This window comes from Nomascus leucogenys, unplaced genomic scaffold (genome assembly GCF_006542625.1).
Source record: "Nomascus leucogenys isolate Asia unplaced genomic scaffold, Asia_NLE_v1 000110F_10149285_qpdss1sc, whole genome shotgun sequence".
In the NCBI taxonomy this organism is placed as follows: Eukaryota; Metazoa; Chordata; class Mammalia; order Primates; family Hylobatidae; genus Nomascus; species Nomascus leucogenys.
This window is the reverse complement of record NW_022096321.1, coordinates 43,716-66,437: the sequence shown is the minus strand read 5'-3', so window position 1 is coordinate 66,437 and position 22,722 is coordinate 43,716. Positions and strand designations below refer to the sequence as shown.

General features: G+C 48.1%; 1 protein-coding gene across 1 annotated transcript in view; it reads right to left on the bottom strand.

Annotated features, from left to right (window-relative positions):
* Window positions 1-2,527: 2,527 nt before the first annotated feature.
* LOC100588347 (multidrug resistance-associated protein 1-like) overlaps window positions 2,528-22,722 on the bottom strand; it is a 34,143-nt gene continuing 13,948 nt past the window's right edge. Inside the window, 6 exon segments of the mRNA XM_030808698.1 lie at window positions 2,528-3,188; window positions 5,160-5,318; window positions 7,670-7,816; window positions 13,701-13,802; window positions 14,692-14,818; window positions 17,432-17,631. Coding sequence (XP_030664558.1) covers window positions 3,018-3,188; window positions 5,160-5,318; window positions 7,670-7,816; window positions 13,701-13,802; window positions 14,692-14,818; window positions 17,432-17,631 — 906 coding nt within the window. The 3' untranslated portion in view covers window positions 2,528-3,017.

Here is a 22,722-nt window from a genome sequence, read left to right as displayed (position 1 = left end):
GGGATTACAGGCATGCACCACCACACCTGGCTAATTTTGTATTTTTAGTAGAGACAGGGTTTCGCCGTGTTGGCCAGGCTGGTCTCGAACTCCTGACCTCGTGATCCACCTGCCTTGGCCTCTCAAAGTGTTGGGATTACAGGCATGAGCCACTGAGCCTGGCCTGGTGAGCTAATTTTTAAATTTGTTATAGAGACAGAGACAAGAGTCTCCTTATGTTGCCCAGGCTGGTCTCGACCCCCTGGCCTTAAGTGATCCTCCCACCTCAGCCTCCCAAAGTGCTGGGATTACAGATGGGTGTCACCGCACCTGGCCTCTGTGGAGGGTTTCATTATAAACCTGCCCTGAAGGGAGGGAATCTGATTTTACGAGAGGGTGTAGCCTGGTGCAGCCTGGATGACTTCCGGAGGCAGGGGCTTGTGCCTGGGCTGAGACCTAAGGGACAAAGGGCAGACATGAAGTTGCCCCAGGCAGAGGGTACAGTGTGGGCAAAGTCAGGAAGTGGCAGGGCTTGTATCACTCCAGGAAGAGAGAGGAGTCGTGTCACAGGAGCTCGAGACCCAGACAGTGAGGCCGGCAGGCAGGGACCAAGCTTGGGCACAGCCAGGGAGGCAGGACAGGGCATGGTGGGGCCAATGGAATCATTACCCAAGACGGGGATTTTCAGGGAAACAGATAAGGCCAGGCGTACAGTAGCTCCCACCTGTAATCCCAGCATTTGGGGAGACTGAGGTAGGAGGACTGCTTGAGCCTGGGAGTTCGAGACCAGCCTAGGTAACATAGTGAGACCCCATATCCACAAAAAATTTAAAAAAGGAGTTTGTGTTCCTGTAGTAGCATACTTGGGAGGTTGAGATGGCAGTATCCCTTGAGCCCGGGAGTTCAAGGCTAAAGTGAGCTGACTGAGCCATTGCACTCCAGCCTGAGCGACAGAGAGATAGCTGTCTCAAAGGAAATACAAATTAAAACTCCAGCCGGGCATGCTGGCGTGTGCCTGTAGTCTCAGCTACTTGGGACACTGAGGTGGGAGGATCGCTTGAGCCCAGGAGTTCAAGGCTGCCGTGAGCTATGATTGTGCCACTGTACTCCAGCCTGGGCGGCAGAGAAAGACCCTGTCTCTTAAAAAAAAAAAAAAAAAAAATCTTAGATAAGAGGATGCTGTGCCTCCCTGGGGGTCTTCAGCCACCCATGGTCCTGGCAAGAGAGGAGGGCCAGGAGAGAGTTTCACCCACCTGCCGTCCTGCCCATGTGACATCCGTAGGTGCTGCCATGGCCACGACTGTTGTTACACTCGAGCTGAGGAGGCCGGCTGCAGCCCCAAGACAGAGCGCTACTCCTGGCAGTGCGTCAATCAGAGCGTCCTGTGCGGTGAGTCCCCAGCACCACCATGCCACCCACCCCGAGTATCCCCTGGGCATCCTGGCACAGCCAGATGGCTTTCGTGCCCCTGTTGCAATAACCACTGCTTCCAACTCTCTATAGATTACCCCTTGGGTATATCTAATGTAAGTGATATTTATTTATTTTTTGAGTCAGAGTCTCGCTCTGTCACTCAGGCTAGAGTGTGGTGGTGTGATCTTGGCTCACTACAACCTCTGCCTCCTGTGTTCAAGCGATTCTCATGCCTCAGCCTCCCAAGTGGCTGGGACTACAGGCATGCACCACCACACCCAGCTAATTTTTGTATTATTTTCAGTAGAGGTGGGGTTTCACCAAGTTGGCCAGGCTGGTCTCAAACTCCCCACCTCAAGTGATCTGCCCACCTCGGCCTCCGAAAGTGCTGGGATTACAGGCGTGAGGCATGGTGTCCGGCCCTAATGTGAGTGATCTTTAACACTGAGCACTTGAAAAAGAAAACGTGAATTCTTTGATGTCTGGACGACAAGGAAGAAGATAGAAATGGCGTCAGATAATAAACAGTGTAGATGTTTATCAGAAAGGGGCTGGGGGTGGGGACTAGTAGGAGGATTGCTTGAGGTCCGGAGGGCATCTCTACAAAAAAGATAAAGGATTTTTTAACATTGGCCAGGCGTGCTGGCACACATCTGTGATCCCAGCTACTTGGGAGGCTGAGGCAGGAGGATCGCTTGAAGCCCAGTAGGTTGAGGATGCAGTGAGCTGTGATCGAGCCACTGCACCTCCAGCTTGGGTGACAGAGCAAAACCCAGTCTCAAAATAATAATAATATTTCACATAACCAACCACTTCTAAAGATTAAAAAAAACCCCTGCAATTAAAAACCTCAGGTCCCTCAGGCAATCTTACCAGATTTTGAAATAATGCAATAACATAAGGACTGCAGTATTTATTTTATTTTTATATTATTTATTGTTTGTTTGTTTTTGGAGTGTGTGTTTTGTTTTTTGATTTTTTTGTTTGTTTTTTTTGACACACAGTTTTACTCATGTTGCCCTGGCTGGAGCGCAATAGCATGTCCTCAGCTTACTGAAACTCTGCTTCTTGGGTTCAAGTGATTCTTCTGCCTCAACCTCCTGAGTAGCTGAGGGAGGTGTTATGAGGCTCAGGGAATCATCAACTGGAGAAGGTGGAAGAGGTACGAAAAAAGAGTTGGGAGGTGTCTTGCATCTCCTAAAATCATCAGCTCAAGGAAATGATACAGGTCCCCAGCGACGCTTGACGGGAGGTGTCTCTGGTGTCACAAAATCATCCACTGGAGAAGGTGGAAGAGGTACCAGAAGACACTCAGGAGGTGTCTTGAGGCTCAGAGAATCATCAACTGGAGATAGTGGAAGAGGTACGAAAAAAGAGGAGGCGTCTTGCTGGTGTGTATAAAATGAAATGTACTGGTCATCCTGGTTATTCTACCTCATGGTTCAAAGAGCCTGGATTAAGACCCATTTTACAGATACAGAAACTGAGGCTCCAAGAGATGAAGGGACAAATGGTCATCTGGGACTCAAATCCAGGTCTGACACAGATCTGGACAGAATCTTCAAACCCCCCTACCGAGGTGGCGCCCAGGACACCTTATCCGGTGTCTCCCTGTTCACCCCTGCCTACCTGAGGTTCTCCCCGCCTTCCGCACACTCGTGGTCCAGCTTGTCAGGCAGGGCTGACACGAAGTCCTTCAGGTGGGCCAGCTCCAGGGACGTCCAGACTTCTTCATCCGAGTACTGGCTGAATGGGTCCAGGTTCATGCGGAGGGAACCCGAAAACAAAACAGGGTCCTGTTCAGAGAGAAGAGAGTGGACAGCATGTGACACCTATGTCAACGCTGACACGGATGGAGACGAAGTGGGGCCTAAGGACTTCTGGCCAGGACTGTTGAAGGTGGGGTGTCAGAGCTCCTTGGAATCACTGTTTCTGGAGATGTTCATAATGGAGAAAAAGGCCAGGCATGGTGGTTCACGCCTGTAATCCCAGCACTTTGGCAGGCCGAGGCGAGCAGATCACTTGAGGTCAGGAGTTCGAGACCAGCCTGGCCAACATGGCGAAACCCTGTCTGTACAAAAAATATAAAAATTAGCTGGGCATGGTGGCACACACCTGTAGTCCCAGCTACTCAGGAGACTGAGACAGGAGAATCACTTGAACCCGGGAGATGGAAGTTACAGTGAGCCAAGATCGTGCCACTGCATTCCAGCCTGGGTGACAGAGCGAGACTCGGTCTCCAAAAAAAAAAAAAAAAAAAAAAAAATTTCCTTAATAATGGAAAAAGAAAAAGTCTGGAAAGTCTGAATTTGTCAGAATAAAACAGATTTCCTTTCCATACAACTTCCTACAGCCTTCAATATCCAAGTGGGTTGAGAACCTCCAGAAATGAGATGCAGCACAGGTGATTCCTAACAATAAAGTCCTGTGGATTCTCCCCTGTCATCCAACTGCAAAAGAGACTCTTCTAAGACACTTTACGGAAGATTACACTAAAAGGCAACATATTAAGGAATCCACCTGCGGCTATTGGTGTAGAAAATCCTTATTTCAGCCAAGCATGTTGGCTCACCCCTGTAATCCCAGCACTATGGGAGTCCGAGGCAGGCAGATCACTTGTGGTCAGGAGTTTGAGACAAGCCTGGGTAACATGGTAAAAGCCCGTCTCTATTAAAAATACAAAAAGTAGCCAGGCGTGGTGGTGCGTGCCTGTAATCCCAGCTACTTGGGAAGGTGAGGCAGGAGAATCACTTGAACCCAGGAGGTGGAGGTTGCAGTAAGCTGAGATCGTGCCACCGCACTGGGTGACAGAGTAAGACTCCATCTCAATAAAAACAAACAAACAAACAAAAATCCTTATTTCTTACCAAATACGGCATGTTCTCACTTATAAGTGGGAGCTAAACTCTGGGTACTCATGGATGTAAAGATGGAAACGACAGACACCGGATCCTCCAAAAGTGAGGAGAGATGGAGGAGGGTAATGGTTGAGAAACTCTCTCTCGGGTACTTTGTTCAATAGTTGGGTGATGAGATCCATAGAAGCCGAAGTGTCAGCATCACACGATATACCCATGTAACAACCCTGCAGGTGCACCCCATGAATCAAAAATTAAAAAGTCTTATTTCTTGTCTAGCTCTTGGAAGGGTTAGAGATTCTCAGCCTGACTCTGGCAGCAGAGAGAGAAGACGGTGTCTTTCTGGATTTTTCTAGATGCTCCGAAACTACCCCTTGCGGGAACAAGAAGTAGGGAATGACAGTCAGTTAATTCCCACCTTGTTAATCATATGCTAAGAGGAAATTCAGGGAAGCAGCAGCATAGCCTAACTTCTATAAAAATAATGAAGGCCAGGTGCGGTGGCTCATGCCCTTAATCCCAGCACTTTCGGAGGCCAAGGTGGGTGGATCATTTGAGCCCAGGAATTCAAGAGCAGCCTGGGCAACATGGTGAAACCCCATCTCCACAAAAAATAGAAAAGTTTAGCTGGGTGTGGTGGCATGGGCCTGTAGTCCCAGCTACTCAGGAGGCTGGGATGGGAGAATCGCTTGAGCCTGGGAGATGGAAGTTGCAGTGAGCTGAGACTGCGCCAGTGCACTCTACTCTGGGCAACACAGCAAGACCCTGTTTCAGAAAAAACAAAAACACAAAAAATGACGAAGTCGGGCCAAATGTATGTTTGCCCCAAAAATATACATACATCACTGTCAGTGCAATCACGAGGCTTGCCAGCTTGGGCTCACCTCCTGGGCCGCACCCAGACCCCACCTGGGGAATGATGGTGATCTTGAAGCAGAGGTCATGCAGGCCGATCTTGGCGATGTTGATGCCATTGATGATGATCTCTCCTTCGGCAGACTTGTTGATCTGAAATAAGCCCAGGGTCAGGGACGACTTCCCAGCTCCCGTCCGCCCCACGATGCCGACCTGCAGGACAGAAGGGCCCAGGTGTGGTGGGAATGCTGGCATCTGGACTTGTCCCTGCCCCAAGTGCCCTCATCTCGGCCCGACCTCAGGCATCAGTCATCTGGTCGACCCAACTCCACAGCCCTCTCCCTTTCGCGCTGCCCACAGACACTCCTTTAAAGGTGTCTTGGCCGAAGGTCAAGAAGGACTCTTCCCTTTGCCAGGCTCCCGAAAGGAATGACTCAGCTTTTTATAAGTTACTAGAGACCTCAAAAGAGATACAGAAGAGGCAGAAGGAATTTCCAACAAAGCCCTATTTGTTTAGACTCAAGTGACTATTAAGTAATAATCAGGCATTTCCTCATTTCCCCACTCTGTTTTTCACACCTTTGATGGTGAGTTCCCCATCACGAGTTGTTGAAATATCTGAAAGATTCAGGCAGATCTTCCGGCCCTTTGCTATGACCTGGTCTCCACGCATCCTCTCTTGAAGGAACTAGGTTCTCTAGCTAATGGCCAATGGATGACGTTCCTGATCTCCAATTCTCCCCTTCCTGCCTGGCTCTTGAGAGGTGGGCTTCCTCTTCCCTCCTACAGGGGTGTCACAGAGCAGCATGCATGCAAAAATTATCATGATAAGCCATAAAGACTCAACAAGGGCTGGGGCGTGGTAGCTTATGCCTGTAGTCCCAGCACTTTGGGAGGCTGAGGTGGGTGGATCACAGAAGGTCAGGAGTTTGAGACCAGCCTGGCCAACATGGTAAAACCCCATCTCTACTAAAACTACAAAAATTAGCTGGGCGTGGTGGCATGCACCTGTAGTCCCAGATACTTGGGAGACTGAGGCAGGAGAATCACTTGAACCCGGGGGACGGAGGTTGCAGTAAGCCGAAACAGCACCACTGGACTCCAGCCTGGGTGACAGAGACCCTGTCTCAAAACAAAACAAAAGCAAAAACAAAAAAACAGATAGCAAGAACATCACCCACTCTGCTCTTCTCTGTAACTCAGAGAGAAATTATCTGCTGGAAACAGAATGTTCTGAGCTTTGTGAGAGGGACGTAGGAACAGTTCAATAAGTCCGTATGTTCAGAGGTGAAAGCAGCCTTGTCCCCCAGCAAATAGCCAGGAAGACTCTCAGACCGATTCCAGAGGACAGTCTAAGGGCATCACTCAGGTCAAGGAACCTCTTCCCAAGAACAGCTCGGAACCAAGAAAAGGTTCCACAATTCTGACAACTTCTCACTTCCCTTGAGCCATCCCCTAGAAGGGATGGTTATACCTTATTCTAGAGATCACAAATTCTAATGTCTTGGAGGGGCCAACTAGGCACTGAATGGGACAGGGAGGGACTGGGGTAAACCAGGAGGCTCACAGGTTGACTAGAAAGAGCCAGGCGGGGGAGGATTGACCTGTTGTTGCCAGATGTTCTGATCTTCCAAAAACAGAAAATAAATTTTTATATTAAGTCTTCCAGATTTTTCAGTATTTGCAACTTATTCAAATTTCTTCCAGGCCGGGTGCGGTGGCTCACACCTGTAATCCCAGCACTTGGGGAAGCTGAGGCAGGTGGATCAGTTGAGGTCAGGAGTTCACGACCAGCCTGGCCAACATGGCAAAACCCCATCTCTACTAATAATATAAAAATCAGCCAGGCGTGGTGGCGCATGCCTGTAGTCCCAGCTACTCGGGAGGCTAAGGCAGGAGAATCACTTGAACCCAGGAGGCAGAAGTTGTAGTGAGCTGAGATTGGGCCCCTGCACTCTGGCCTGGGCAACAGAGTAAGACTCCATTTCAAAAAACAAAACAAAACAAAAAAAACTTCTTCCAGGGGCCAGGAATGGTGGCTGATTCCTGTAATCCCAGCACTTTGGGAAGCTGAGGCAGGCAGATCGGTTGAGCTCAAGAGTTCCAGGTCAGCCTGGGCAACATAGTAGGACCCCTATCTCTACAAAAAATACAAAAATTAGCCAGGTGCAGTGGCACATACCTGTAGTCCCAACCATGTGTAGTCACCCCACTTGGGAGGCTGCCGTTGCAGTAGGCTGAGATCACACCACTGCACTCTAGCCTGGGTGACAGAGCAAGACCCTGTCTCAAAAAAAAAAAAAAAAAAAATCTTCCAAAACATATATGTGGGGCTCATTTGGTCTTCGGGCTGTGAGTTCACCTAAAAGCCTTCACTTCTGCAAGTTGGATGTGCTCTAAACAGCTTTTACTGCCACAGTCCACTCCCAGCCCCCTGGAAAAGCCATTCAAGCAGAGGGTGGAGCCGTGAGTGACTGGGGAGACACCACAGCTAGGTTCACCTGCCCGATGGTACCCTGTGCCCAACTGAGAATGGGTGGGGGAATGGGGCGATGTGTACCCACCTTTTCTCCCCCATTGATGGTGACATTGATGTGCCTGAGAACGAAGTCCAGGTCCTCTGGGTAGCGCAGGCAGTAGTTCCGGAATTCCACTCGGCCCACCTGGGGCCAGCTGCTGGGCGGACCTGTCTCCTGGATTTGCCAGGGCGCCTTCCATCGCAGCAAAGGGAGAGAGTAAGGAATTCCCAGTCCATCCGGTAAAGCTGTGACTCCCCCAACCTCCCCTCTCACTCACTCTCCTGCCCAAGGTGGCCTCCCAGGCCTCAGCACTGGGGGGTTGCCCTTCCTGGAAAGCTCTTCCCCAAATGACCCCCTCGCATCCTGTGGATCTCTGGTCGATGCAGAGCACCCTCCCAGCCCTGTGTCCCTCTGTCCCCTCCTGTGCTGCCTTCTTCAGGGCACTGCCTGTCCCCAGCCCTCTCGGGGCTCATATGCTTGAGTGTATTCTGTCTCCCACGCCCACTGCACCATCCACTCAATGAGGACAGGTTCTAATTGTTCACTGCTGTATCCCAGGGCTCAGAGCACATAGCAGGTGTTCAATACATATTTATGAACATGAACAAGAAGAGTGACACAGCTGCTGATACAGAAAGTGAACCAGTGGTAGAAGGCACAGGAAATGAAGGGACATAATCATCACTCAGTAGGTTGGAGATACCTCCTGTAAAGCTGTCATCTCGTTGTAATAGATAATGGCTGACTGGACCACAGTTGTTCATTTTTGTCTGCCAGAATTAACGTGATGTTCATGTTCACCTTTCTTTTAAAATAATTGTACAACTGATTTGTATAGACATTGTTCTTTTTTTTTTTTTTGAGATGGAGTCTCGCTCTGTCACCCAGGCTGGAGTGCAATGGCGTGATCTCAGCTCACTGCAACCTCTGCCTCCCAGGTTCAAGCGATTCTCCTGCCTCAGCCTCCTGGGTAGCTGGGATTACAGACACCCGCCACCACACCCAGCTAATTTTTGTATTTTTAGTAGAGGTGTGGTTTCACCATGTTGGCCAGGCTGATCTCTAACTCCTGACCTCATGATCCGCCCACCTCTACCTCCCAAAGTGCTGGGATTACAGGAATGAGCCACCATGCCCGGCCACAGACATTGTTCTTAATATGAACATGATAGGTAAACTTTTAAAAAATTTTTCTGATAATATATAAATGTTGCCCCCAGATTCTTTTAACGTCAAGGAAATGAATAACAGCTTGTCAGAGACTTCCTATGGAACAAAGAATTTTTTAGGTAACTATCATTAGGCTGGATAAGGTAATAGATATATTTCAAAAGAGCAAGTGGAGGTATATCTTATCCGTATCTTTAGGCTGATGCAGAATTTTAAGGTTTAGACAACAGTGTGACATTTTATGCACAGACTGGCTCTGGGTATTTGAGAAGCACAATACAGAGAGTTTAAAAAGTGATTTTGTAAAATCTACACTATGGTCTCTGTTTCTCTAAAGTAAATGTGATTTGTTCCTCACACTGCAGTGAGTAGAAAAGAAACAAGAAAACAATATCATAAATACTGAAGTGTGTTTCAATGTTGGGTGAGTTTTGTTTTTAGATGCCAATAAAACTTACTTTTTGATAAAAAAAAATTTTTAAATATTTATAAATGGAGTCAATGAAATGAGTGGTCTTCTCTGGACAGACACAAGAATAAAAGTGAGTTACCCTGGCTGCCCACCCTGGCAGGAAGGCAAGGATAAAAGCAGCAGCTGTATGGCAGTATCTCATCCAATCCTCACAGCAATCCCATGTGGGGGGTCCTTTCATTATCCCCAGTTTACACACAAGGAGACTGAGACACAGGGGCGGTAACTTGCCCAGGGACACACAACCCTCCTTTTGAAAAGTAGTTCAGTTCAGCATTTCCTGAGGCCCACAGCTGGATGTGGCCTGGGCCAGGTTCACTGGTTTTAGCCTTGGGGAGTGCACATCCCCCTCCAGGGCACACACAGGTGCTGAACCAGGCTGCAGAGCACATGACCAAGCTCAGGGGCACTGCGGAGGGCACATAAGAAAACGCTGGGCACCTTTTAGGAAAGACATGCAGCCCTTTTGTGGATGTGCTATAAAATAACAGCGTTGCCGGGCACGGTGGCTCACACGTGTAATCTCAGCACTTAGGGAGGCCGAGGCGGGCAGATCACTTGAGGTCAGGGGTTTGAGACCAGCCTGACCAACATGGTGAAACCCTGGCTCTACTAAAAGTACAAAAATTAGCTGGGCATGATGGTGGGAGCCTGTAATCTTAGCTACTTGGGAGGCTGAGACAGGAGGATCACTAGAATCTGGGAGGCAGAGGTTGCACTGAGCCAACATAAAACCACTACACTCCAGCCTGGGTGACACAGCGAGACTCCTCTGTTACACACACACACACACACACACACACACACACACCCACCACCACCGCCAACAACAAAAAGTGTTATTTTTTATTTTGTAGAGACGATGTCTCACCATGTTGCCCAGGATCGTCTCGAGCTCCTGGGCTCAAGTGATCCATCTGCCTTGGCCTCCCAAAGTGCTGGGATTACAGGCGTGAGCCACTGCACCGGCCAAAAAATGTGTTATTATTGAGCGCTTACAATGCAACTAATGCAAGTTGCTCTGCTCAGCACTTGAGACCCGTGATTTCATCTGAGCCTCACAGCAGCCCTTAGAGGCAGTGACTGTTACTATACACGGATGCAAAGGTGCCTCATGGTTAAAGAAAAGGTGTCACAGGATAACAGGTAGATCCCACTTACATTAAAAGAAAAAGAAACAAGCAAACAAACATATGGGGGTACGTGGGAATCCGCACAGGAAAGTTCTGGGGGAAATGCACCAGAATACTAATGGAGCCTCTCTCTGGAGAGGAGAGGAATGGGGCGAACAGAACAAACTGTCTTTCTCCACCATAGACTTCTTTTTTTGTTTTTTTTTGTTTGTTTTTCGAGAGTCTCACTCTGTCACCCAGGCTGGAGTGCAGTGATGTGACCTCAGCTCACTGCAATGTCCACCTCCCGGGTTCCAGCGATCCTCCCACCTCAGCCTGCCAAGTAGCTGGGATTACAGGCACCTGTCACCATGCCCAGCTAATTTTTGTTTTTTTAGTAGAGATGGGATTCACCATGTTGGCCAGGCTGGTCTCGAACTCCTGGCTTCAACTGATCCACCCACCTTGGCCTCTCAAAGTGCTGGGATTGCAGGCATGGGCCACTGTGTCCAGCCCTGTATTGATTTTTTCTTTTTAAAACAACAAGCATATCTCTATTTCATAATTTATGTACATAATTGAAGGGGAGATGCTATAACAACACAGTGAGCAGAATGGAGAGAAGTATGTGGAACTTTATATCTAAAAATACATGCAAATACAGAATAGTGGTAAGACTAATGAGGACAATTACTTTCTCTTGGGTTTGCTAAAGACAATTCTTCTAAAAATATAAAACTCAGTCAAAAGTAAAATGCTTTTAAAAACTGAACTCAGGCCGGCGGGGGTGGTGGCTCACACCTGTGATCCCAGCACTTTGGGAGGCTGAGGTGGGTGGATCACGAGGTCAGGAGTTCGAGACCATCCAGGCCAACATGGTGAAATCCCATCTCTATTGAAAATACAAAAATCACCTGTAATCCCAGCTACTCAGGAGGCTGAGAATCGCTTGAACCCAGGAGGTGGAGGTTGCAGTGAGCTGAGATCATGCCACTGCACTCCAGCCTGGAGCGAGACTTAAGTCTCAAACAAACAAAAAAACAAAACTGAATTCAATCAAACTGAACGCTTTAACTGGGTGAATTGCATGACATGTGAAATTCACATGTCAATGAGGCTATTATAAAAACTACTGAAATAAGTTAGCTGGGCGGGGTGGCGGGTGCTTGTGATCCCAGCTAATTGGGAGGCTGAGGCAGGAGAATCACTTGAATCCAGGAGGTGGAGGTTGCAGTGAGCTGAGATCGTGCCACTGCATTCCAGCCTGGGCAAAAAAAAAAAAGCCAAATTCCATCTTAAAAAAACAAAAAACTAATGAAATACCCTGTGAATGAATTAAATAAATTCAGTGTCAAGTTAGAAGCTGCCGGTGTAATATACCCTTGGTTCCTCATGGGGGCACTCACGCCCTTCTTATAATGCTCACCCTTGACATGGGACCTGGTTCACCCAGTCAGAATGTTAAAGGAGTGGGCAGAGGTGACCTCTGTGAATTCCTCAGGAGGACAGACCTTATGGAGGCCTTGGTCTCACTCCCAAGGGGCATCTCTCCTCAGGAGGCCGGGCAGCATGACTCCCATGGCACTGGATAGGGTCTCTGAGGAGGCACAGGCTCAATGCCTAGGTCTGCCATTTACCAGCCATGTGATCTTGGGCAAGAAACTTCATCTTTTTGTCTCAGTTTCCTCACCTGTAAAATGGGGGTAATAGTAGCATCTAAATCATAGGGCTGGGCTGGGCACGGTGGCTCCCGCTTATAATCCCAGCACTTTGGGATGCCAAGGCAGGCAGATCATTTGAGCTCAGGAGATCGAGACGAGTCTGGGCAACATCGCAAAATCCCATCTCTACTAAAAATACAAAAATCAATCAGGCTTGATGGCGTACGCCCGTGGTCCCAGACACTCAGGAGGCTGAAGTAGGAGAATCACTTGAGCCTGGGAGGCAGTGAGTGAGATCGCACTACACTCCAGCCCGGGCAAGAGTAAGACCGTGTCTCAAAAATCACTCATAGGGCGGGGTAAAGACTGAGTGCATTACTCTGTGTTAAACGTTTAACTATGGGCCTGACATTCTACAAGGCACTACGTGTGTCCCTGTTATCATTAATGGTGGGGTGGGGGTGTTGCCAGGCATTATTGTGATTATCTATTATCACTGCTCTTCCTACTCATGCTGGTGTTCAGGGCCTAAGAAGGCAGTTATTAAGGGCAACACAACATCGAAGACTGGAGGCATGGGTCCTAGTCCCAGCTGTTCTACCAAGCCACGTGGGACCTTGGATCAGCCGCCGTCCCTCCCCAGGCTCCCTTTTTCTCCATCTATAAAAAGGAGACTGGGGTTCAATAACTGCAGGGTTTCCCAAACTTTGGTCACTTCCCAGCTACATCATTCGTGTAGTATGCATGTACTCATTCTCTTGTTGTTTTAATATGCTCAGTCAAGTCACTTAGACTTAATTTCTCAACTTAAGAGGAAAATTTATTACAATCACAAATGGAAAAGTAGTATTTTTTCCATAACAGGAGTCCCCTATACAAATACGTAACAGGCCAGGTGCAGTGGCTCGTGCCTGTAATCCCAGCACTTTGGGAGGCTGAGGCAGGCGGATCACCTGAGGTCAAGAGTTCGAGACCAGACTGGCCAACTTAGTGAAATCTCCATCTCTACTAAAAATACAAAAATTAGCCAGGCATGATGACAGGCACCTCTAATCCCAACTATTTGGGAGGCTGAGGCAGGAGAATTACTTGAACCTGGGAGGAGGAGGTTGCAGTGAGCCGAGATTGTGCCACTGCACTCCAGCCTGGGTGACAGTGAGACTCCATCTCACACACAAAAAAACCAAATTCATAACAAATAACAGAAGGTTATTTCTGATAGAAGCCGTCCTGTTGAAGACTCCAAGTGTGAGCGCTGCTGTTTATGTCTGTTGAAGGGAGATCATCTCAATTGATAAGGTGTTAAAGACCTGCTAGTTAAAGACTTTCTCTGTGATACCGTCAAAAGTTATGAAAGAGAATTAGAGGGGGAAACTTCTTCACAATGTGAATACCTTCTGAATGCCCTGACAGCATCCCACAGTCTCGTATATGGATACCCCAGATCTTGGGGAAAGCCGGTAAACTATTTTCACCCTAAAACCGGGCTCTAAATAAGTGCTGCAAAAAGACTGGACAAGCATAAGATGCACTTCTACCTGGTGAGGTATCCAGCTCACTCTCCTGCTCAGAGACAGAGGTGCACAGGATAGGGTCCACAGATCTCCTTGGGGTAAAGCTACACCAAAGACCAAGAGGTCCGGCCAGGGGCCCTTGCCTACCTCCTTCTCAGTCTCTGAATACTCCATGAGTCTCTCCACGGCCACGATGTTGGTTTCCATCTCAGATGACATCCGAACCAGCCAGTTCAAGTAGGTGGTGACCTGTGAGTGGAAGAGTCACGTGACATTTCTAGAGTGAGCAGGCGTACTTTACTTTCCTTTTTCTTTTTTTTTTTTTCCACTGAGATAACAGGAAACAAATTATTTTCAACAAGTATGAATTATGGGAGGCTGAGGCGGGCAGATCACCTGAAGTCAGGGGTTTGAGACCAGCCTGGCCAACGTGGCGAAATCCCGTCAGTTGCTACTAAAAATACAAAAATTAGCCAGGCGTGGTGACACACACCTGTAACCCCAGCTATTTGGGAGGCTGAGGCAGGAGAATCACTTGAACCCAGGAGGCAGAGGTTACAGTGAGCCAAGATCGCACCACTGCATTCCAGCCTGGGTGACAGAGCGAGATTCCGTCTCCAAAAAAAAAAAAAAGTTATGAATTATGAAACATTCAGGTAAGAAAGGTACAGAAATTAGCAACCCCAGGTATAGCCATCACCCAGGCCTGCCACATTGCCATCTCCTAAGCACACACCACGTTCCCAGAATAACTCATGGGCCACATAATAAGAAACTGGAAAATATTTTTAGCCAGGTGACAATATGAAAACACAATGTATCACCATTTGTGAGATGCAGCTAAAGCAGTTCTTAGAGGGAAATTCATAGCTTTAAAAGCATTCCCCTCATAGCTGGAAGTATCCTCTTGGGCCACTAAGGAATCTCTGTGACTGATGGGGAAAATCCTGGCCACATGTCAAATCCCTCTCCTGCTCTAGTTGGTCACTTGGCACTGTAGCACTGTACCCACTCCTCAAACTCCATGCCTCTCACATTCCTTTCCGCCATTCCTGTTGAAGCTGGAATCCAAAGCCAAGGACAACTGGCTCCCCCATTAACGGACTTTAATAATCCAGCCACAAGCATCCCCTCTTACCTGCAATGAGTAAGACATTGAGAGGCCCACCAAGCCAGTGCTGAGGCTGTGCCTGGAGATCACCGCAAACAGGGCAGCAAACAGAACGATGCAGTTGCCCACACACTCCAGCCGCACGGCCAGCCACCTGCGGCAAGACACACAGGCAGACAAACAGGCGTGGAGTCAGCTTTACAGAGACCTGGCTTACAGCTCTTAGGGGAGGAAGGGGATTCTTTGCTAACTCGAGTAACTCCGCAATAGTTCCAGAGAGAGTCCTTCCTGGCACTGCTTTTTCAAAACATGCACAATGGGCGCAGAGTAGGGAGGGCCGAAAGGGCACAATGCCAGTAAATCCTCATTAATCTGACAAACCCAGATTTGATTGGATTAAAGCAGAGCTCTCCAGAGACAACCTTCCCTGGAATCTGAAGCTTGCCTTTTTAAGAACCAAATTTTTCTCACTGAAGCCTTTGAAATATATACATATAGGCCGGGCGTAGTGGGTCACTCCTGTAATCACATATATACATATATATATACACACACACACACACACACATACACACACACACACACACATACACATACACATATAGTGCATTAACAACAACAAAAAGATGTCCTGGAAATTCCTAAATACTAAGAAGACATCGACTATAAGAGACACTAGTGATTTAAAATAACCATCGTTTCTCGGCCTTTTGGCTAAAAACAAGTAGAAAACAACAGTTTCTTGTTATGAGACAGATCTGGGAGGGGAGTGCGTAACTAGTACGAGTAAACATCATTGTAACGTTCCCAAACCCAGACTCTTCTTCATTTCAAAGTGTTAAAATATACTATTTTACCCTTTAAAATAGAAACAGAAATCATGTTTTCTGTCATTTTGTTTTTTGAGATGGGGTCTTACTCTGCCATCCAGGCTGGAGTGTGGATGACATGATCACAGCTCACTGCAGCCTCAACCTTCCAGGTTCCAGGGATCCTCCTGCCTCAGCCTGAGCAGCTGGACTACAGGCCCATGCCACCACACCTGGCAAATTTTTGGTTGTTTTGTTTTGTTGTTTTTAGAGACAGGGTCTCCCTATAGTGCCCAGGCTGGTCTCGAACTCCTGGGCTCAAGCGACCCTCCTGCCTTGGCCACCCAAAGTGCTGGGATTACAGGTGTGAACCAATGTGCCTGGTCATCTTATTTGTTTAAGGCTAGGTTTCATATGGTATCATGTACCATCAGAACTATTTTATTTTACTTTTCATTTTATTCTTATCTTCTATTATTTTTTGAGATAGAGTTTCGCTCGTTGCCCAGGCTGCAGTGCAATGGTGCAGTCGCAGCTCACTGCAACCTCTGCCTCCTGGGTTCAAGTGATTCTCCTCCCTCAGCCTCCTGAGTAGATGGGACTACAGGCACCCACCACCATGCCAGGCTAATTCTTTTGTATTTTTAATATAGACGGGATTTTGCCATGTTGACCAGGCTGGTCTCGAACTCCTGACCTCAGGAGATCCACCCACCTTGGCCTCCCAAAGTGTTGGGATTACAGACGTGAGCCACCGTGTCTGGTCATCTTATTTGTTTAAAGCTAGGCTTTGTATGATATCATATAGCACTAGAATTATTATTTTAATGTTCTAAAATATAAAGCATTCTAGGAAGATGGGGTGTTGATCTTTTCCCCATTGCAGCCCTTACCAACCAAGTGACTGATCCTCACTACTCCACCAGACACAGCCAGATTGTGACAAACTCCCTAAAAATTGTGACGGGAAGTCAAGGTCTCTGATCATTCAGGGTTGGCCCACCCAGACTTACACTATGGGATTAGAGCGTGTAAGATGGGCTCATGGCTATGGGACACCTCTGGGGTGCTGTCACTTTTTCAGGAAAGTCTATCAGGATGCAAATGGGTGAGAGGGACACTTCTCTAAATTCAGCAAATAATTAGCAAACTTCTGCCCCTTTTGGATTGTTGCTATTATCTGTGATCCACAAGATGTCAATCTCCCACCCCCATTTCCTTTTTTTGTTTTTCCAGAGACAGGGTCTCACTCTGTTGCCCAGGCTGGAGTGCAGTGGTGCAATCATAGCTCAATGCAACTTTGAACTCCTGGGCTCAAACGATCCTCCAGCCTCAGCCTCTTGAGAAGCTAGGTCTACAGGCACACACCACCGTGACAGGCTACTTTTTTTTTTTTTTTTTTTTTTTTTTTAAGAGAGATGGGGGTCTTTCTATGTTGCCCAGGCTGGCCTGGAATCTCTGACCTTACCGGATCCTCCTGCCTCAGCATCTGAAAGTACTGGGATTACAGGCGTGGGCCATGACATCTGGCCCACAAGATGACAATCTCATACGGTTTAGCTTAGTATTATAGTAAATTGCTTCTGACACACATCACCCAGGGGTGCATGATCACCTGCAGACGGGAACAGCGGTATGAAGATGCTCAATAGCAGAGTCTGTCGCTGCACTCTTGCATCACTAGGATGACAGTTAAAGGGAAGCACGTGCAGGGCTTTCTGACTCCAGAAGAGCTGTGTCCCTGCACTTAAATGCCCTGGGCACTGCATGTCTACAGTGCCGCTGTCTGCTTCGAATGATTCATCTGTCCTCCGCGCTCATCAAGCCTCTCCATCCTTTCTGCAAAGACCCAGGTTTGTCTTTATACGCAGCTCAAGGTGTGAGGAAGAGATCGAGGCAAAGGGACAAGGTGCTAAGGCGGCCTCCTCCGCCCCCTCCTGCAGGCCCACCACGCCCACCTGTTGGCCACGATGCTGGGGTAATAGGCCTTCTGGTTCTCGTCCACCTTCAGGTCACTCTGGCGGATGAAGCGCTCCTGCTCCTCGAAGGCTCGAATGACGCTGACCCCCAGCAAGGTCTCGTTGAAATGGGAATAGACCGGGGAGCGGCTGACCCACTCGAGGCGCTTCAGCTGCCGGGAGGAGGCCACGTAGAGAACCTCTGGGGTAGAGAACAGATGCGGGGAGTTGATGAAGGTTCTCTCATGCCATCCTCCCAGGGCAGGGCTGTGCTGGAGAAAGTCTAGACGTAACCGATACCTCCAGGAGGCAAAATGTTAGAGCCGGGCTGCCCTCACAGGGGTGCCCACTCACCTGGGGAACCACAGGCACAGCACCACCAATGGCAAGGACAGTGACAATAATAGCTCATGCTTATACAAAGCCCACAGCCCCAGGCATCGTTCTAAGCATTTTTACAAACATCAGTTCATTCAATCCTCACAAAAAACCTGAGGTGCTCATTCCTATATGTGATGGGTAAACTAAGGCACAAAGAAGCTAGTTAATCTCCTCCCCAAGGTCACGTGGCTAGCAAGGGGCAGAGCTGGGATTCAAACCCAGGCCATCTGGGCTGCAAAGTGCTAACCTCTACCCTGTACTGCCTCTCTGAAGCCTTTCACCTCTAGGGTTTTCTGGAACCAGCAGTGTGGTTTTTGGCATAGCCTTTGAGGTCAACGAGACCTCAGTTCAAATTCTGACTCAACTACTGACTGGCAATATAAACACGACTAACACTTTATTTCTCTAAGCCTCAGTTTCCTTATCTGTAAAATGGGAACAACAAGGCTTGCTCAGCCGGGTGTGGTGGCTCATGCTTGTAACACCCGCACTTCAGGAGGCAGAGGCGGGAGATCACTTCAGGCCAGGAGTTTGAGACCAGCCCAGACACATGGCAAAATGCCATCTCTACAAAAATAAAAAATTACTAAGAAACAAAACAAAACAAAACAAGACTTGCTTCACGGGGTCATTGTGAGGGTGACATATAAGAATTACAGTCTTACATGTGATGCGTATTTGCGTGGACACATTATTTCATAAATCATATAGATATACATGATGTCACTAAGCACTGTGCCTGGTAATACTAGGTGGAACCGTAGGAAATGGCTATTTCTATAGATAAGAAATGAGTATTAGCAGTTTCATATAGTTTGACCTAAGAGTAAGCACTCAGTTAGCTGGTGACTATCGTTGACATTAAGTGACAGAATTCCGCCTGTTGATCACATCCCCTCAGGAGTGACTGTGTCCATGCAATGGCCGGTTCCAGCACACTCAGGCCAGCTGAGGCGCCCATGAGGATAGGGTCAATCTCGTCACCCCCCTCCTGCGATGGCCTCCCAGGGCTGTTAGAGTTGCCAACCATGCTTCCCTCAACTCATCTCATCCTGTAACTCTCCCCACTTCCTTCCCTGCACACAGGCCGCCTTCCTCTGCCACCATCCCCATCCCGTCCAGGCCATTCCTCATCACCCAGCAGATGGGAGCACAGATGTCACTTCCTCGGGAAGCCCTTCCCATCCTCCAACATGAGCACCTTCTCCGGGCTTCAGTGTCCCAGCTCCTAGGCTACGATGATACGTTTCACAAGCAACTCCACCCACCCTCGCAGGCAGACACTTCATCTGCTCTGCCTCCCCCAACCTGGCATTCAGCCAGTGCCAGGCACCAAGAGCCTCCCGATAAGTCTTGTTAGATTCAGAACAAAAGCCAACTACCTTCTGGAAGCCTTGTGGAGCTGTGGATCAGAGGCTGCACCAGCCATGTGAGGACACTGCGCTCTCCTAGCCTAGGTTTTTCTCATCTGTGCAAAAGGAACTGGTGAGCCCGGGGTTCCTGATTCCACAAGGTGCCTACAATTGCTTATCAACAGCAGAGCTGGGAAAACTAACAAAGGGTTGCTAGGAACTCAGCCTCCCTGCGTCCTGCCCTGGGCCAGGTGTACTGGGCTGCTTTGGGGCAGAGTCCAACAAAAAGCATCAATAGCAGCAGGTGGCTTTTACGAGGCCTCTGTGGTTGGCAGCTTCTTTCTGGGTGGCGGCACGGGCGTTAATTGGAACCCACAGATGGAGAGCCTTCTGGGGCCCCAGAAGCTCTGTAAGTGAACCCAGGCACCATACAACCCCACGCAGTCTCAGAATAGCTGTCCTGCCAATTCCTGGAATGTGGATCAGATATAGTTTCTTCTCTCTCCCACCACCTCCCATGAAATCCAGACCCCTCTGCATGGCTGAAGGCCCAGGTGTTCTGCCCCATCTTACCCTGGACCACATCTCCTTCCTCTCTTACCAGCTTGCTTTCTGAACAGTCCAGGTGCAAATCGCTCTCAAGTGTGTTACCTGTTCAATTTCCTCCACTTGCCACTGCCTCTGAACCTTATTTACTGGAAAAATCTAACCTGAGAAGAATATTTGTTCAGGAATTATCTTATTTTATTTTTTAAGACAGAGTCTCGCTCTGTTACCCAGGCTGGAGTGCAGTGGCACAATCTCAGCTTATTGCAACCTCTGCCTCCCAGGTTCAAGCAATTCTCCTGCCTCAGCCTCCTGAGTAGCTGGGATTGCAGGCGCCCACCACCGTGCCTGGCTAATTTTTGTATTTTTAGTAGAGATGGGGTTTCACCATGTTGGCCAGGCTGGTCTCAAACTCCTGACATCAGGTGATCCACCTACCCTGCCAATCTGATGTTTTTTTGAGACAACTCGCCGTGTCACCAAGGCTGAAGCGCAGTGGCACAATGTCAGCTCACTGCAACCTCCGCCTCGGAGGCTCAAGTGACCCTTCCACCTCAGCCTCCCAAGGAGGTGGGACTACAGGTGCACGCCACCACACCCAGCTAATTTTTGTATTTTCTGTAGAGACCAGGTTTTCCCGTGTTGCTCAGGCTGGTCTCGAACTCCTGGGCCCAAGCGATCCTCCTGTCTAGGCCTCCCAAAGTGCTGGGACTACAGGCATGAGCCACTGCACCCGACCAAACTTCATATAAATGAAATCTCACAGTACCTACTCTTTTTTGTCTGGCTTCTTTTGATCACTATAACATCTGCGAGATAAACCCAAATTGTTGTGTATTAGCATTTCATTCCTTTTTACTACTCAACCATAAATTGTATAATTACATCACAATTTATTTCTCCACAGTCCTGTTAATGGACATTTGAGGTGTTTTCGGTTTGGGACGATTATGAATCAAGATGCTGAGAACATTCTAAGCATTGCCTTTGCTCTTTTTTTTTTTCCATATACACTTAGGAATGAGATTGCCTGGTGAGAGGATAAGTGTAAATTTAGCCAAAAGCCATTAAAAAATTATCATATAATCTCAACCCTTAAAAAGATGATGTTTTCATGTATCTGCCTCCCTTCCAGTCCTGCCCACATCCATTATGCATTTCATCTCAGTGATAACAACAGTGCACCTAGAACTTCGTCCTTTGCTGAAATCATTTCCTTTGTTGTTGAAAAATAAAACCCTTGGTGCTCCAACAGCTGCATCTTCTAATTATCCCTGCTCAAAGCCACATCCCTCCACGGTGTACCCAAGGTCCTGCTAATGGCACACATTTAAGTTGCCTTCAACATTGCATTTGGCCTGTTTTGTTATTTTTGAGTCTTTCAGGAAATTTTCCAGCTGGCGTATGAACACAGATAACATTTTTGGTAAATGCAAAAAAAAAAAAAAAAAAAAAGCTGGCACCAATTTCAAGGGGATATAATGAGACTCCGGGAACTGGACCTAGTCTCTCTGATTCCATCAGTGTTCGTTCTCATCAATCATTGGGCCACGGTGTGGTGGGGCGCAGGGGCCGGATGATTGAACCAAGGCCCCCTGGACGCCACCTGAACAGCTGTGCAGCATGGTTTGAGATATGGTGTGCCTCGTGGTTTCTTACTCTTGTTTTGCCTTGCAGCTGGAATGCTTCCATCTAAACAACCCATTCCTACTGGCAATTGTGCTGCAGTTAATCCTTTAGGGGTAATGGCAGTTTTGGAATTGAACAGACTTGAGGTTGCACTCTCAGCTCTCCCACTTAGCAAGATGCTCCACCTGTCAATTGAAAACATGATCTATCCTGCGATATCCTAAGAAACCACATGTGTTCAAAGAACAAAGAACATACAACCATTTCTGCAGAAGGGATGCAGCAGAGACGAGTGACTGCCTACACAATTTCTCCTTCTTTCCCAACAGAAACTTCTTTATTTTTTGTGAGACAGAGTCTCGCTCTGTCGCCTGGGCTGGAGTGCAGTGGCACAATCTTGGCTCACTGCAACCTCCACCTCCCGGGTTCAAGCAATCTCCTGTCTCAGCCCTCCGAGTAGCTGGGACTACAGCCACATGCCACCACACCTGGCTAATTTTTGTATTTTTAGTAGAGACGGGTTTTTCACCATATTGGTCAGGCTGGTCTCGAACTCCTGACTTCAGGTGATCCACCCACCTCGGCCTCCCAAAGGGCTAGGATTACAGGTGTGGGCCACCGTGCCTAGGCCCAACAGAAACTTCTTGTTGGGAAGTGCAATGTGCCCAGCTGAAACACGGCACTTCCCAGGGTCCCTTGTGTCCCATGACTAAGTTCTGGACAATTAGATGTACAGGTGTCCCTCTAATCCAAGGTTGCACTTTCCATGGCTATATGGTTTGGCTGTGTCCCCACCCAAATCTCATCTTGAATTGTAGTTCCGTTAATCCCCATGTGTCATGAGAGGGACCAGGTGGAGATAACCCAATCATGGGGGCAGTTTCCCCCAATCTGTTATCACGATAGTGAGTTAGTTCTCACAACATCTGATGGTTTTGTAAGGGGGCTCCCTGACTTCGTGGCACCCTCATTCTTCTTCCTACCGCCATGTGAAGAAGGACATGTTTGCTTCTTCTTCTGCCATGGCTTCCTCAGCCATGCGGAACTGTGAGTCACTTAAACCTCTTTCCTTAATAAATTACCCAGTATTGGGTCTTTCTTCATAGCAGTATGAGGACAAACTAATACACATGGTTTCAGTTATCCACAGTCATCTGTGGTCCAAAAATAGTAAACGAAAAATTTCAGAAAAAAATAACATATAAGTTTTAAATTGTGCATCCTTCTAAGTAGTGTGACGAAATCCCCCCCAGTCCCATCCAGGGTGTGAATCATCCCTTTGTCCAGCAGATCCATGCTGCAGACCCTCCCTGTCAGTTTAGTCACTTAATAGCCATATCGGTTATCAAACTGACTGCCATGGTACTGCAGTGCTTACGTGTA